This window comes from Anomaloglossus baeobatrachus, chromosome 5 (assembly GCF_048569485.1).
Source record: "Anomaloglossus baeobatrachus isolate aAnoBae1 chromosome 5, aAnoBae1.hap1, whole genome shotgun sequence".
Taxonomy (NCBI): domain Eukaryota; kingdom Metazoa; phylum Chordata; class Amphibia; order Anura; family Aromobatidae; genus Anomaloglossus; species Anomaloglossus baeobatrachus.
The window spans coordinates 499,386,535-499,399,450 of NC_134357.1; the positions used below are offsets into that span (position 1 = coordinate 499,386,535).

Genomic DNA, 12,916 nt, shown 5'->3' on the forward strand with positions numbered 1-12,916 from the left:
AGAACTGGACATGCCATTAACCTCTGGATAGAATCTGAAACGTTCCCATTCACCTGACCGCAAGCAGAGGTCTTAATATTGTTGTTTTAGACTTTTTTTTTTGGGGGGGGGGGGGGGTGTTGTTTTTTTCTTCACATCGCACCAAAAAAGCTCTCCATCCTATTTCTTCCAAGGGGATTAGCGTCTTTCTCCTCATATCCGCTCCCGTTCTGTCATCTTTTATCCATTTGATCCGGCTCCTGACTATAAATATACATCCGCAGAAGAATGTACAGATGCCATAAAGCCGTGGCTTCATCCTCAGTAGCCAAATTTACTTTCCAGAATCCATTTATTTTATTATGTCACAGAAGGAAATTGAGTGGGGGAGGGGTTCAGTGCTGCGGGAGATCCGCTCCATGGGAAACTGGGTGAACTATTGGGAGTCGTGAAGAAGGTGATACCCGGGTGGAGTAATCTCTCCGGGGGGTCCGGTTTCCCACCACGGATGCCCTCAGGTGTAAACTCTATAAATAGCCTATTTCTTACAGTCCTGTCAGTGAGCCGACCCCTACTGGAGTAATCCAGACCAGATGGGGTGATGTCATCAGCGCTGGCCTTTCTCAGAGGAGCGGACTCGCTGCCAAAATAAGAGAATAGCGGCAATGATTAATCACTTCTGTTTGGGAGCATCTCACTCATTAAAGGGTTATTAGGGGTTAATTTGATCTTTGTCAGTAGGAAATGGTCTATTTCTAAATTTAGAGGGATAGTCCACATTTTTGTTTATCAGAAAAAATTAGTTTTGCTGATTCAAAACTCCAAATCCCCGAATTAGAGGTGGAGGTGCATAAATTGTGTTCAGCCACCACTAGAGGGAGCTCAGGAGCTGACTGCATACAGGGTTAGCATTAAGTTCTATGTGTAATCTGTATGCAGTCAGCTCCCTCTAGTGGTGGCTGCAGTTATTCAATATTTTGATGTGTCTGGTGTAGAAATACAATTTTATTGCACTCGATTAAACAATATTGAGTCGTAACCCTGCGTTTTATTAGAAACCGTAGTGTCTTTTGCTCAGGAGGACCCAGCACATTTTTTTTTTTTTTTTCTGTACCATAAACAGGCGTGGAATAAAAGTGGTAAGGGCAAGTGATGGATCTCCATATATGATGCAGTACTCAAGCATGCCCACTTCTGTTTCGGTTCTGTACACTGTGTACATCCGACCACCTGATCAGTGGGGGGTGGTCAGATATTGAGAAATTATCCTTAGGATGGGTGTCATGGGTGACACAGTCATTTGGTTTCTGGCCATAGAAGGTCACAGTGTTTCGCTGAACAGAATGCTCCCTGACCATTGTTCCTGCTGTCAGTATTCATTGGTATAGATAGCTTTCCTGTTGGATTCATCCTCTCCCCTTTTTGGACCCAGCAGGAGCTCCTCTTCCATGCAGCTGCTGATCATCAGTACCCCTTCCTTCCTTGGACTGGTGCTGGTGATATTTTCAGTTCATTCAAGCTTTGGTTGCAAGCAGGTGGCTTATACTCCTTTGTGGTATTATTGCTGAAAACCTTGCTGAACTTCTACCTGAGTCATCTGTAGATAAGTAGTTCATGCTTTTCCCCCTGTGTGTCCTCCTTGTGTTTTCCATAGTGGTTAGTGGGGTTGGCGAAGAGCTCATCCCATCCGTTCCCTATTTAGGGTCCAGCAGTAGGGATACCAAGGGTCAGGTATCAGGTTCCACACTTGTGTCGAGCCGATTTAGGGTGGTGAGGGACTCCAGGTACCAGTAGTAGGCTTGGTCAGGGGTCACCATCTTCCCTTTCCCTAGACACTGGGTTTTCTTTCCCTTTCGCTTGGTACTTCCTGTACCTAACGTGACAATGGGTCATCAGTATCAGTCAGTATCTAAGTGATGCACTACTCCCTTTTAAGGTGTCGCAGTTTCAAATATTTCAGCTGAATTTATTGCAGTTTTATTTTGGAAGATTTCAGCTCTGGAGGTTAGAAATTGTGAATGCAGCTTTTGGAGCATAACGGGCTTTAAATTGAGGTTATCCAAGACTACAGCATTTTGATATAATACAAGATCATTAGAAGCCTGAAAATTGTCAGCAACCCCCCCCCACCCACCCGATGATCAGGTGTTTGAAGGGGTCGAAACTCAGCCTTGGAGAGTGCTGCACCCCCTATATTGTTTACCAGGATAATCCCCTAATATTCTGATATATTTTCCGCTAACCAACTAACTTTGCATAAAAAGAAAAAAAAGTTCTCCAGAGCTGCATTAACAATTTCCAGGCTTCGGAGCATTAATCTCAAAGCAGTCTCTGCTCGTTCCGAGCCTGCACAGTACTCACACTGGTGATTTGCCTTTAGGAAAGTGACATTTTTGCACCAGGGATGTAGGGAAAACTGGTTGCCCCTCTGCACCATAGAAGCTCAGCTGCACATTCATACCAGGGGTGTCCACCCTTAGGCCCAAAGACCATATTTCCGAGGGAAGAAGGACCTTTGGTGACATCATGGTCACATTACCAAAGGTCCTCGTGTGGCCCAAGACAACGCTTCTTTTTCCAAGGTGGCCCAAAGGTCTGACACCCCCGTTTTAGACAGTTTTTCAACAAGGAACAGCTGCCATTGTTCTCGGCAGCACACGTTGTAACCCAACAGATCATTTCACCAGACGAACAAGAGTTTTGCTGTTCATCAGTCTAATCATGATTCTAGAAGAACGAGCGTTCCTACGAACCACGATCCACCTTGATACGTTCTGGACTGTTTTGGTATATCCTGTATAAGTTTTTCACATTATTGTATTGCCACCGCCATGCTGTGCTCATATGACCGTCATGTAGCTGAATAAACTCCAGATATTCTTTATTAATAACACAAGATAACCTTTTAATGGCAAAATAAATAGGGGTGATTCCCCCTCCTCGCCCCTCTGATAAACCTTCCTGGGAGCCACGGTTGCTGTCCCCGCTTTTGCTGCGGCGCTGATCATGAGAGCTGTGGTGGTGATCATGAGAGCTGTGGTGGCAGCGGGCTATCTCGGATAAATATTGACCTGTAATTGCAGATAAGAGGCTTGATCCACGTAGACCGCGCCGCTTCTCTCTGTGCCGTGTGACCTCAGATCCCGCTCCGGGTCCTGAACACTCAGGATCCTGCTCTTTCCCACACGTCTGGTGCATCATTAACCAACGGCGGCCGATAATCGCGTATCTCCGCCAATGTATCTGGATCCCAAGCTTCTCACGAGCCCGTCACATTGCAGCAAACCTTCAGCTGTAATTCAAGATGTCACCCAGCTTTCCGCAGACCCCGAGTGTCATAGAAACCTGCAATAATTACCGCTCATTAGTCATTTTACTATGTGTTCTTGTAGGTTGTGGTAGTTTCACTTTCTTTTTCTTTTCGGTGTTTACATTTTATCTTTTTTATATTTATATTTTAGTGGGGTACGCAAAAAATCAAGCCGTCAGCCAGACCTCCGGGCGTTACTTGTGCTTTTTGGACTCGGTGAGTATCCATCCTATGTGTGTATTCTGCACAATTGGAGAAAAGTATTGGAGACGTCTTAATCACTGAATTTTTCACGCATCCCCGTTGCCCCGGTGTGTAACATAACATCCGGCCCCATTGCCCCCGGCGTGTAACATAACATCCGGCCCCGTTGCCCCCGGCGTGTAACATAACATCCGGCCCCGTTGCCCCCGGCGTGTAACATAACATCCGGCCCCGTTGCCCCCGGCGTGTAACATAACATCCGGCCCCGTTGCCCCCGGCGTGTAACATAACATCCGGCCCCGTTGCCCCCGGCGTGTAACATAACATCCGGCCCCGTTGCCCCCGGCGTGTAACATAACATCCGGCCCCGTTGCCCCCGGCGTGTAACATAACATCCGGCCCCGTTGCCCCCGGCGTGTAGCATAACATCCGGCCCCGTTGCCCCCGGCGTGTAATATGCGGCCCCTTTCTCCCCGGCGTCTAATATGCGGCCCCTTTCTCCCCGGCGTCTAACATCGGGTCCCATTGTCCCCAATATGTAACATCCAGTCCCATTGCCCCCGGTGTAAAACCTCTGGCCCCTCCGTGCCGCCTGTTGTGTGCTTGGTAGAGTTTGGTGATCGGCCGCACAGACCCCCAACCTCAGCCTCATCCAATACCTCTGACATTGTGACTCTGGCCTTTCCCCAACATTAGTGTCACCTCAAATGCTCTTTTGGGGCTAAAATTCCCACAGACCCCTCCAAAACCTTGTAGAAATCCTTCCCAGAAGAGCAGAAAGCAGCCGACTCCATATTAATGACCATGGATGTAGATCATGAGGTGAGAGAGGTGCTCTTCTGTAATGTGGGGGAGCACATACTTTTCTCTCCCTATAATGTAGCTATTCATTGTGTATCTGGAGTTTTCCCGCGTCGTGTGTCCATCGTGGGAAAGCCGGGATAGAAATGTGTTTATTTCAGGGGGAAGTTGTCAAATACCTCAGCGAGTGTCTAGAAGTGACAGTGTGAGGCCAGGGTGATGGCCGGCCGGGGGCTGTGCACACACGGCTCCTGTGTTTAGACGGCTCCCACAGTCTTCTCTCGTGCTGGGGCCTGAAAGGGTCAAGTACGTAATCTGCAGCCATCCTTGTGGTGACCAACAGAATGAGAGATGTCCATCAACACCGGGGACAGCAGTCAGCGGACAACATGTCTGCCCTTTCTGTGGCCACACCTAATGCCACCGCAGAGGCCTACCGTTGCCCACCAGCGTCCGGTGTCAACCTCTGACCATCATATGGAAGTGAAATAACGTTCCGCATTGCCCCTGGAAAAATGTATCGCTCTATTGGACGAATCGCCGGACTGGATGCAATTGTAACAAACCTTCTGCTGTAAAACCTATCCGGTCCGTGCTGGTTAAAGATATTGTTTACTGAGAGTCTCGAAGAAGACTACAAAATAAGACACAAGAGGCTTCAACTTTCCATACAATTTAGCGCAACTCCTCCCCGGTGGGTTTTGTCAGCCCGAATCCCGCTTGCTCTGGTTCTCGCCGCCCCATGTTATACTTGATTCTCAGCCATCGTTTTGCAACCCCTTATATTTTCCGTTGTAGCCCCTTTCCAAGTTATACAGCGCGCGGTCCGGCGGAGAGATGTGGCGCTGGCACTGTTTGCTTTGGCACCGGCGGCGCCATTATTAATTGAAACGTTTTTCGCACCTACAGGAGCCTGCGTACCTGGGAAGATTCTCACCCTCATCATCCTCCTCAGCATTAACTAGTAGCACCGGAGGGACGAGCCCAGCGCCCCCGGGGCTACAGAGGGGAGGGAGTTGCCGCATAACTGTCCACATCTCGGCCTCTATTTCCTTACCCGTGTGTTGTCCTTGGCTGGCGCACTCCCTTTCATGTGCCCGTTCCAGCGCCCGCAGGCGTTTTACAAGCTTTTTGAAATACTAGATCCTTTGACTTCTGTTTTCGTCTGAAAGGTGGAGAGGCCCGGGCCCGGCCCCCGACCGCGCTGCCCTTAATTAAAAGAGCATGTGTATAGCAGGGAAAGCTGGGTGACCGTGCAGCACTTACCTGCTCCAGATGGGCCATTCTGGGGTCTGGGAAAGCTGAGTGGTCGCCGCAGGATCCGGATAGCACGCGTCCGCTACTTCCCTGCTGAAAAATAGGAAATATGTTGGGCTATGAAAATGAGAGTAGTCGTTACCATCAAGCGTTCCTGAAGAAAGTGGGGTTTCTTTGTTGTTGTTGTTTTTTGTTTTTTTTTTGTTTTTTTTTCCCCTTTTCCCCTGTGTATAGGTTTTCTTTTTCCTTTTTCCTTTCTTTTTTATATTGTAGCCTGTTTTTTTTTTTTTTTCTGGGTTTTTTTTTTTTGCACCTGTTAGGTTTTTTCTTTTTTTGTTTTTTTTGTGGGGTTTCCTTTTAATCTCTTAATAAATAGTTTTTTATTTCTCCTCTTTTAAAATGTTCTGCAATTTTTTTTCATTCTTGTTTTTATTTCCTTATTTTCTCTTAGCCTTTTTTTTTTTTTACATTTTAGCTTGCTTTTTTTTGTTTTCTTGCTTCTATTGTGTTCTTTTCTTTTTTTGTTTTAGTTTTTTTTCCTGGGGTTTCCTTTTTGTCTCTTTATAAATAGTTTCTTTTTTTTCTCCTGTTTTAAAACTTTCTTCTATTTATTTTATTTTTGTTTTTACTTATTTATTTTCTTTAATTTCTCTCATTAGCTTGTTTTTTGTTTTGTTTTTTTTTTGTGTAGCCTTGTGGTTACTTGTTTTTTTTTTGTTTGTTTTATTTATCCTTTTGCTCGTGATATGATTTTCTTTTTTTTTCCTTCGTTTTTTGTGCAGTTTTTTTTTGTTTTCTTTTTGAAATGATTTTTCCTTTTAACTTGTTTTCTTTTGTGCTTTTTTTTAGATTTTCTTCCAGTTTTTTTTTTATTCTTTTAATTTTTGAGGATTTTTGTTTTTCTTTTTTCCTTTTTTTCCGCTTGAGTTTTTTGCTGCTTTTTAGGTTTTCTTTTATTGTGAGTTTTTTTCTTGTAGGCTCTTATGTTTTTTTTTTTTTTTTTTCCTCTTTTCTATTTTTTTTTATGCTTCTGTAAATTTTATTAGCTGAAATTATTACACTAAAATAATTTCTGCTTTTGGGTTTCATTAATTTTTTTAAAAAATGTATTTATTTTTATTTATTAATTTTTTTTTGGGGGGGGGGGGGTAGTGTCTCTTCCAGGCTATGTATTTTCCTGCACATTTAGTTTCGATGTGATGTGTTCATCAATAAGCTGAGCTCAGTGGGAGACAAATACCTGGAAATCTGTCGGCTTACTGACTGACTCCCAGTTAACTCATTCTGCAGCCAGCAATAGACTGTACAGTACAAAAGCTATAGAAGGCAAAATTTGTAATTAAACCCAATTTTTATTTTATTTATTTATTTTAAATTACTGATTACATGGATTTAATAAAATGTCTGCAAAGGTGGATGCCCCCTTTAAGTATTCTGGCCCTGGCAATCAGTGCAGGTTGCTGTTGGCCGGCTATCTTGCACGGAGCTGCAGAATTCGGTACGGGGTGGTGAGACAAGACCTGACGAGATAAGTTCCTGCTCGCGGGCGTGTGTGAACCGCTACAAGAGGAAGACGTCGTTTACCAAGTATCCCCCTCCACATCCAGTGACAAGAGGCTTTCCACTACGTTCTGGTCTAAAATTGTGACTGACAGGTCATCGCTCCGCTCTGTTATAGAATGAATGATACAGGCGGACTCCCCCCACCCCCCCCACCCCCACCTGCCTATAATGCTTTACCCTGACGGCGGACATTGCTGGGAAAACATGCCAAGTCTGGGGTCAATCGGTGTCAGCACTACCGGCCCTTTAAATAGTGCAGAGCTGTGGAAGTGCTGGCGGGTGACTGCGGACTCGTGTCCAGCGCCTTACAGGAAGTTTTCATTAGTTTTTATGCTTGGCAGCCGATGACGGAATTTTTACTTTTTTTTTTTTTCTTTTTTATACTGCATCTTTTATTGGTTTAATTTTTGTTTTCTTTTGCTGCTTGTTGCAGTCGGGCGGTCATAGTGGAGAGCTTGTGGGAAACTAGAGGGCGATTCTACTGAATGTGGCCTATGTGGAGCTTCTGGTCGTCTTCTATTTATGATATTCTGTAAGGCAGAAACCTATACAATGCAGCAGAGCTGAAAATGATTCCTTGCGGTGTTGCTTTTGTACACTGTCCTCTGGAATTTCAGCGGCGTGTCTTTTTTTATGATGTGGGCCCTCATTTCCAGGAGCATGCTGACTGCTTTCCTTTTGGGCTCTGGGGCCCGCGCCGACTGCTCTCCTTTTGGGCTCTGGGGCCCGCGCCGACTGCTCTCCTTTTGGGCTCTGGGGCCCGCGCCGACTGCTCTCCTTTTGGGCTCTGGGGCCCGCGCCGACTGCTCTTCTTTTGGGCTCTGGGGCCCGCGCCGACTGCTCCCTTTTGGGCTCTGGGGCCCTCGCCGACTGCTCCCGTTTGGGTTCTGGGGCCCTCGCCGACTGCTCCCTTTTGGGTTCTGGGGCCCTCGCCGACTGCTCCCGTTTGGGCTCTGGGGCCCTCGCCGACTGCTCCCGTTTGGGTTCTGGGGCCCTCGCCGACTGTTCCCGTTTGGGCTCTGGGGCCCTCGCCGACTGCTCCCGTTTGGGTTCTGGGGCCCTCGCCGACTGCTCCCGTTTGGGTTCTGGGGCCCTCGCCGACTGCTCCCGTTTGGGTTCTGGGGCCCTCGCCGACTGCTCCCGTTTGGGTTCTGGGGCCCTCGCCGACTGCTCCCGTTTGGGCTCTGGGGCCCTCGCCCACTGCTCCCTTTTGGGCTCTGGGGCCCTCACCGACTGCTCCCTTTTGGGCTCTGGGGCCCTCACCGACTGCTCCCTTTTGGGCTTGTCTTCCTGATTTAGGCCTGTGTTTTATGTATTTCTTGCCCCCCAAAAGTAAAGGATTTCCCACTAGGAAGAAGCTTGTTTTCCACCTGCGTGATCCGGCTGTGCTTTTCTTGAACACATGACCATTGTGCTGTAATTATGCCGCCATTTATTTAATATTGCAACTTGTAACATCAAACAGTGGGAGAACAATGCTTTTCTTTGCTGCGGGTCAATGTGCTGCCCTCGGCCCCCTCCATCCTCCTATATTATTTGGCTCCTGACGGATCCGTAAACCACATTTCAGGCTGGCACCGGTGCGCTGCCTGTTTATAGATTGTTAGGAGGGTTTCATAAAATCTGGCTTCTAGTTCCCCTTGTTCATATTCCTCAGTTCAAACACAATGGGACACATGGCGTTCACGTTTTCTTTGGCGCTGTTGAAAACGTTTTAATTTATTTAGTTGTTGTTGGCATCTCCATGAGTAAAAGTGTTGTAAGTGATTACGCACAGGCAATATTACTTATAGTAGGTATCGCCGTGTACATACAGTGCGGCATTCTAACACTGCCCCTATGTACAAGAATATAACTACTATAATACTGCCCCTATGTACAAGAATATAACTACTATAATACTGCCCCTATGTACAAGAATATAACTACAATAATACTGCTCCCATGTACAAGAATATAACTACTATAATACTGCCCCTATGTACAAGAATATAACTACAATAATACTGCTCCCATGTACAAGAATATAACTACTATAATACTGCTCCTATGTACAAGAATATAGCTACTATAATACTGCCCCCTATGTACAAGAATATAACTACTATAATACTGCCTCTATGTACAAGAATATAGCTACTATAATACTGGCCCTATGTACAAGAATATAACTACTATAATACTGCCCCCTATGTACAAGAATATAACTACTATAATACTGCTCCTATGTACAAGAATATAACTACTATAATACTGCTCCTATGTACAGGAATATAACTACTATAATACTGCTCCTATGTACAAGAATATAACTACTATAATACTGCCCCTATGTACAAGAATATAACTACAATAATACTGCTCCCATGTACAAGAATATAACTACTATAATACTGCCCCTATGTACAAGAATATAACTACTATAATACTGCTCCTATGTACAAGAATATAACTACTATAATACTGCCCCTATGTACAAGAATATAACTACTATAATACTGCTCCTATGTACAAGAATATAGCTACTATAATACTGGCCCTATGTACAAGAATATAACTACTATAATACTGCCCCCTATGTACAAGAATATAACTACTATAATACTGCTCCTATGTACAGGAATATAACTACTATAATACTGCCCCTATATACAAGGATATAACTACTATAATACTGCTCCTATGTACAAGAATATAACTACTATAATACTGCTCCCTATGTACAAGAATATAACTACTATAATACTGCTCCTATGTACAAGAATATAACTACTATAATACTGCCCCCTATGTACAAGAATATAACTACTATAATACTGCTCCTATGTACAGGAATATAACTACTATAATACTGCTCCTATGTACAAGAATATAACTACTATAATACTGCTCCCTATGTACAAGAATATAACTACTATAATACTGCCCTTATATACAAGAATATAACTACTATAATACTGCCCCTATGTACAAGAATATAACTACTATAATACTGCTCCTATGTATAAGAATATAACTAGTATAATATTGCCCCCTACGTACAAGAATATAACTACTATAATACTGCTTCCAATGTACAAGTATATAACTACTATAATACTGCTCCCTATGTACAAGAATATAACTACTATAATACTGCTCCTATGTACAAGAATATAACTACTATAATACTGCTCCCTATGTACAAGAATATAACTACTATAATACTGCTCCCTATGTACAAGAATATAACTACTATAATACTGCTCCTATGTACAAGCATATAACTACTATAATACTGCCCCCTATGTACAAGAATATAACTACTATAATACTGCTCCTATGTACAGGAATATAACTACTATAATACTGCTCCTATGTACAAGAATATAACTACTATAATACTGCTCCCTATGTACAAGAATATAACTACTATAATACTGCCCCTATGTACAAGAATATAACTACTATAATACTGCCCTTATATACAAGAATATAACTACTATAATACTGCCCCTATGTACAAGAATATAACTACTATAATACTGCTCCTATGTATAAGAATATAACTACTACAATACTGCCCCCTACGTACAAGAATATAACTACTATAATACTGCTTCCAATGTACAAGTATATAACTACTATAATACTGCTCCTATGTACAAGAATATAACTACTATAATACTGCTCCCTATGTACAAGAATATAACTACTATAATACTGCTCCTCTGTACAAGAATATAACTACTATAATACTGCTCCTATGTATAAGAATATAACTACTATAATACTGCCCCCTACGTACAAGAATATAACTACTATAATACTGCTTCCAATGTACAAGTATATAACTACTATAATACTGCCCCTATGTACAAGAATATAACTACTATAATACTGCCCCCTATGTACAAGAATATAACTACTATAATACTGCTCCCTATGTACAAAAATATAACTACTATAATACTGCCCCCCTATATACAAGAACACAACTACTATAATCTTCTATGTACAAGCATATAATTATCTTTCTTGTAGCCATATGGCAGTGTCCTCATGTGAAGTAGTAAATTGACAATAGTTGGACGGTTTCTTTGAGACGTCTGGAGTTCGTGTTTCGTCCTTGAGAGGTCTCCCACGTCCATTAGAAGCTGCTGTGACCCAGACGATGGATGGAGAGTAGCGGTTTGTTTCTATCCCTCTTTATCTACGACCTTGGCCGTGGCTTCCTGGATGTTCTCCCATCTTTCATCGCTACACGGCTGCACAACCACCTTTTACATTGCAAGGTCACTGGGGGCAGCCCCCACCTGACTATGGGCCCGTGCCTGCGTCATTTCCCACCGGTCTGCTCTAGTGGGAGCTGCCATTGATGGACAACAGCGAGTTATTTGACATGTTGTGCTGTGTATGGGAAAAATATGAACCTTAGTAGTTTTCTATTTGACCTGAGCTTTTATGTACAAAAACATATCTGCATGAAGCGTTCTATGTATGATGCACTTATAGTAGACAAATGACAATATGGCCTTCACCTCTTTTTGTTATAAGAAGGTGGGCATCGTTATGACCCTCTATTTCTATATGACTCTTGTCGATCTATGTTTGATCTTTTCACTGAATCTGCTGTGTCCCATTTTAGAGAATCTGAAGGTTTGCAAGTTCCTGGTGGTCTAGTACTTGACTGGGTGGATCTTATAGTTCCTGGTGGTCTAGTGTTTGGCTGGGTGGACCTTGTAGTTCCTGATGGTCTTGTGTTTGGCTGGGTGGACCTTTTAGTTCCTGGTGGTCTAGTGTCTGGCTGTGTGGGCCTTGTAGTTCCTGGTAGTCTGTTTGGCTGGATAGGCCATGTAGTTCCTGGTGGTCTAGTGTTTGGCTGGGTGGACCTTGTAGTTCCTGGTGGTCTAATATGTGGCTGGGTGGATTTTGTAGTTCCTGGTGGACTAGTGTTTAGTTGGGTGGGCTTTGTTGTTCCTGGTGGTCTAGTGTTTGGCTGGGTGGACCTTGTAGTTCCTGGTGGTCTAGTGTTTGGCTGGGTGGGCCTTGTAGTTCCTGGTGGTCTAGTGTTTTGCTAGGTAGGCTTTGTAGTTCCTGGTGGTCTAGTGTTTGGCTGTGTGGGCCTTGTAGTTCCTTGTGGTCTAGTGTTTGGCTGGATAGGCCATGTAGTTCCTGGTGGTCTAGTGTTTGGCTGGGTGGACCTTGTAGTTCCTGGTGGTGGTCTAATATGTGGCTGTGTGGGCCTTGTAGACCCTTGTGGTCTAGTGTTTGGCTGGATAGGCCATGTAGTTCCTGGTGGTCTAGTGTTTGGCTGGGTGGACCTTGTAGTTCCTGGTGGTCTAATATGTGGCTGGGTGGGCTTTGTAGTTCCTGGTGGACTAGTGTTTAGTTGGGTGGGCTTTGTTGTTCCTGGTGGGTTAGTGTGTGGCTGGGAAGGGCTTGCAGTTCCTGGTTGTCTAGTGTTTGGCTGTGTGGAGCTTGTAGTTCCTGGTAATCTGTATGGCTGGGTGGACTTTGTAGTTCCTAGTGTTCTAGTGTTTGGCTGGGTGGGCTTTGTAGTTCCTAGTGGTCTAGTGTTTGGCTGGGTGGACCTTACAGTTGCTGATGGTCTTGTGTTTGGCTGGGTGGGCCTTGTAGTTCCTGGGGGTCTAGTGTTTGGCTGGGTGGGCTTTGTAGTACCTAGTGGTCTAGTGTTTGGCTGGGTGGGCCTTGTAGTTCCTGGTGATCTAGTGTTTGGCTGGGTGGGCCTTGTAGTTCCTGGTGATCTAGTGTTTGGCCGGGTGGGTTTTGTAGTCCCTGGGGTCTTAGATTTGAACATGT

The 12,916-nt window shown here is 44.3% G+C and overlaps 1 protein-coding gene across 3 annotated transcripts in view; it reads left to right on the top strand.

Annotated features, from left to right (window-relative positions):
- QTGAL (queuosine-tRNA galactosyltransferase) overlaps positions 1-12,916 on the top strand; it is a 231,489-nt gene that overhangs the window by 12,748 nt on the left and 205,825 nt on the right. For all 3 annotated transcript variants that reach the window (XM_075350780.1, XM_075350781.1, XM_075350782.1), the window contains exon 5: positions 3,441-3,505. In XM_075350780.1, the coding sequence (XP_075206895.1) occupies positions 3,441-3,505 (65 nt within the window). The remainder of the gene's footprint in view (positions 1-3,440; positions 3,506-12,916) is intronic.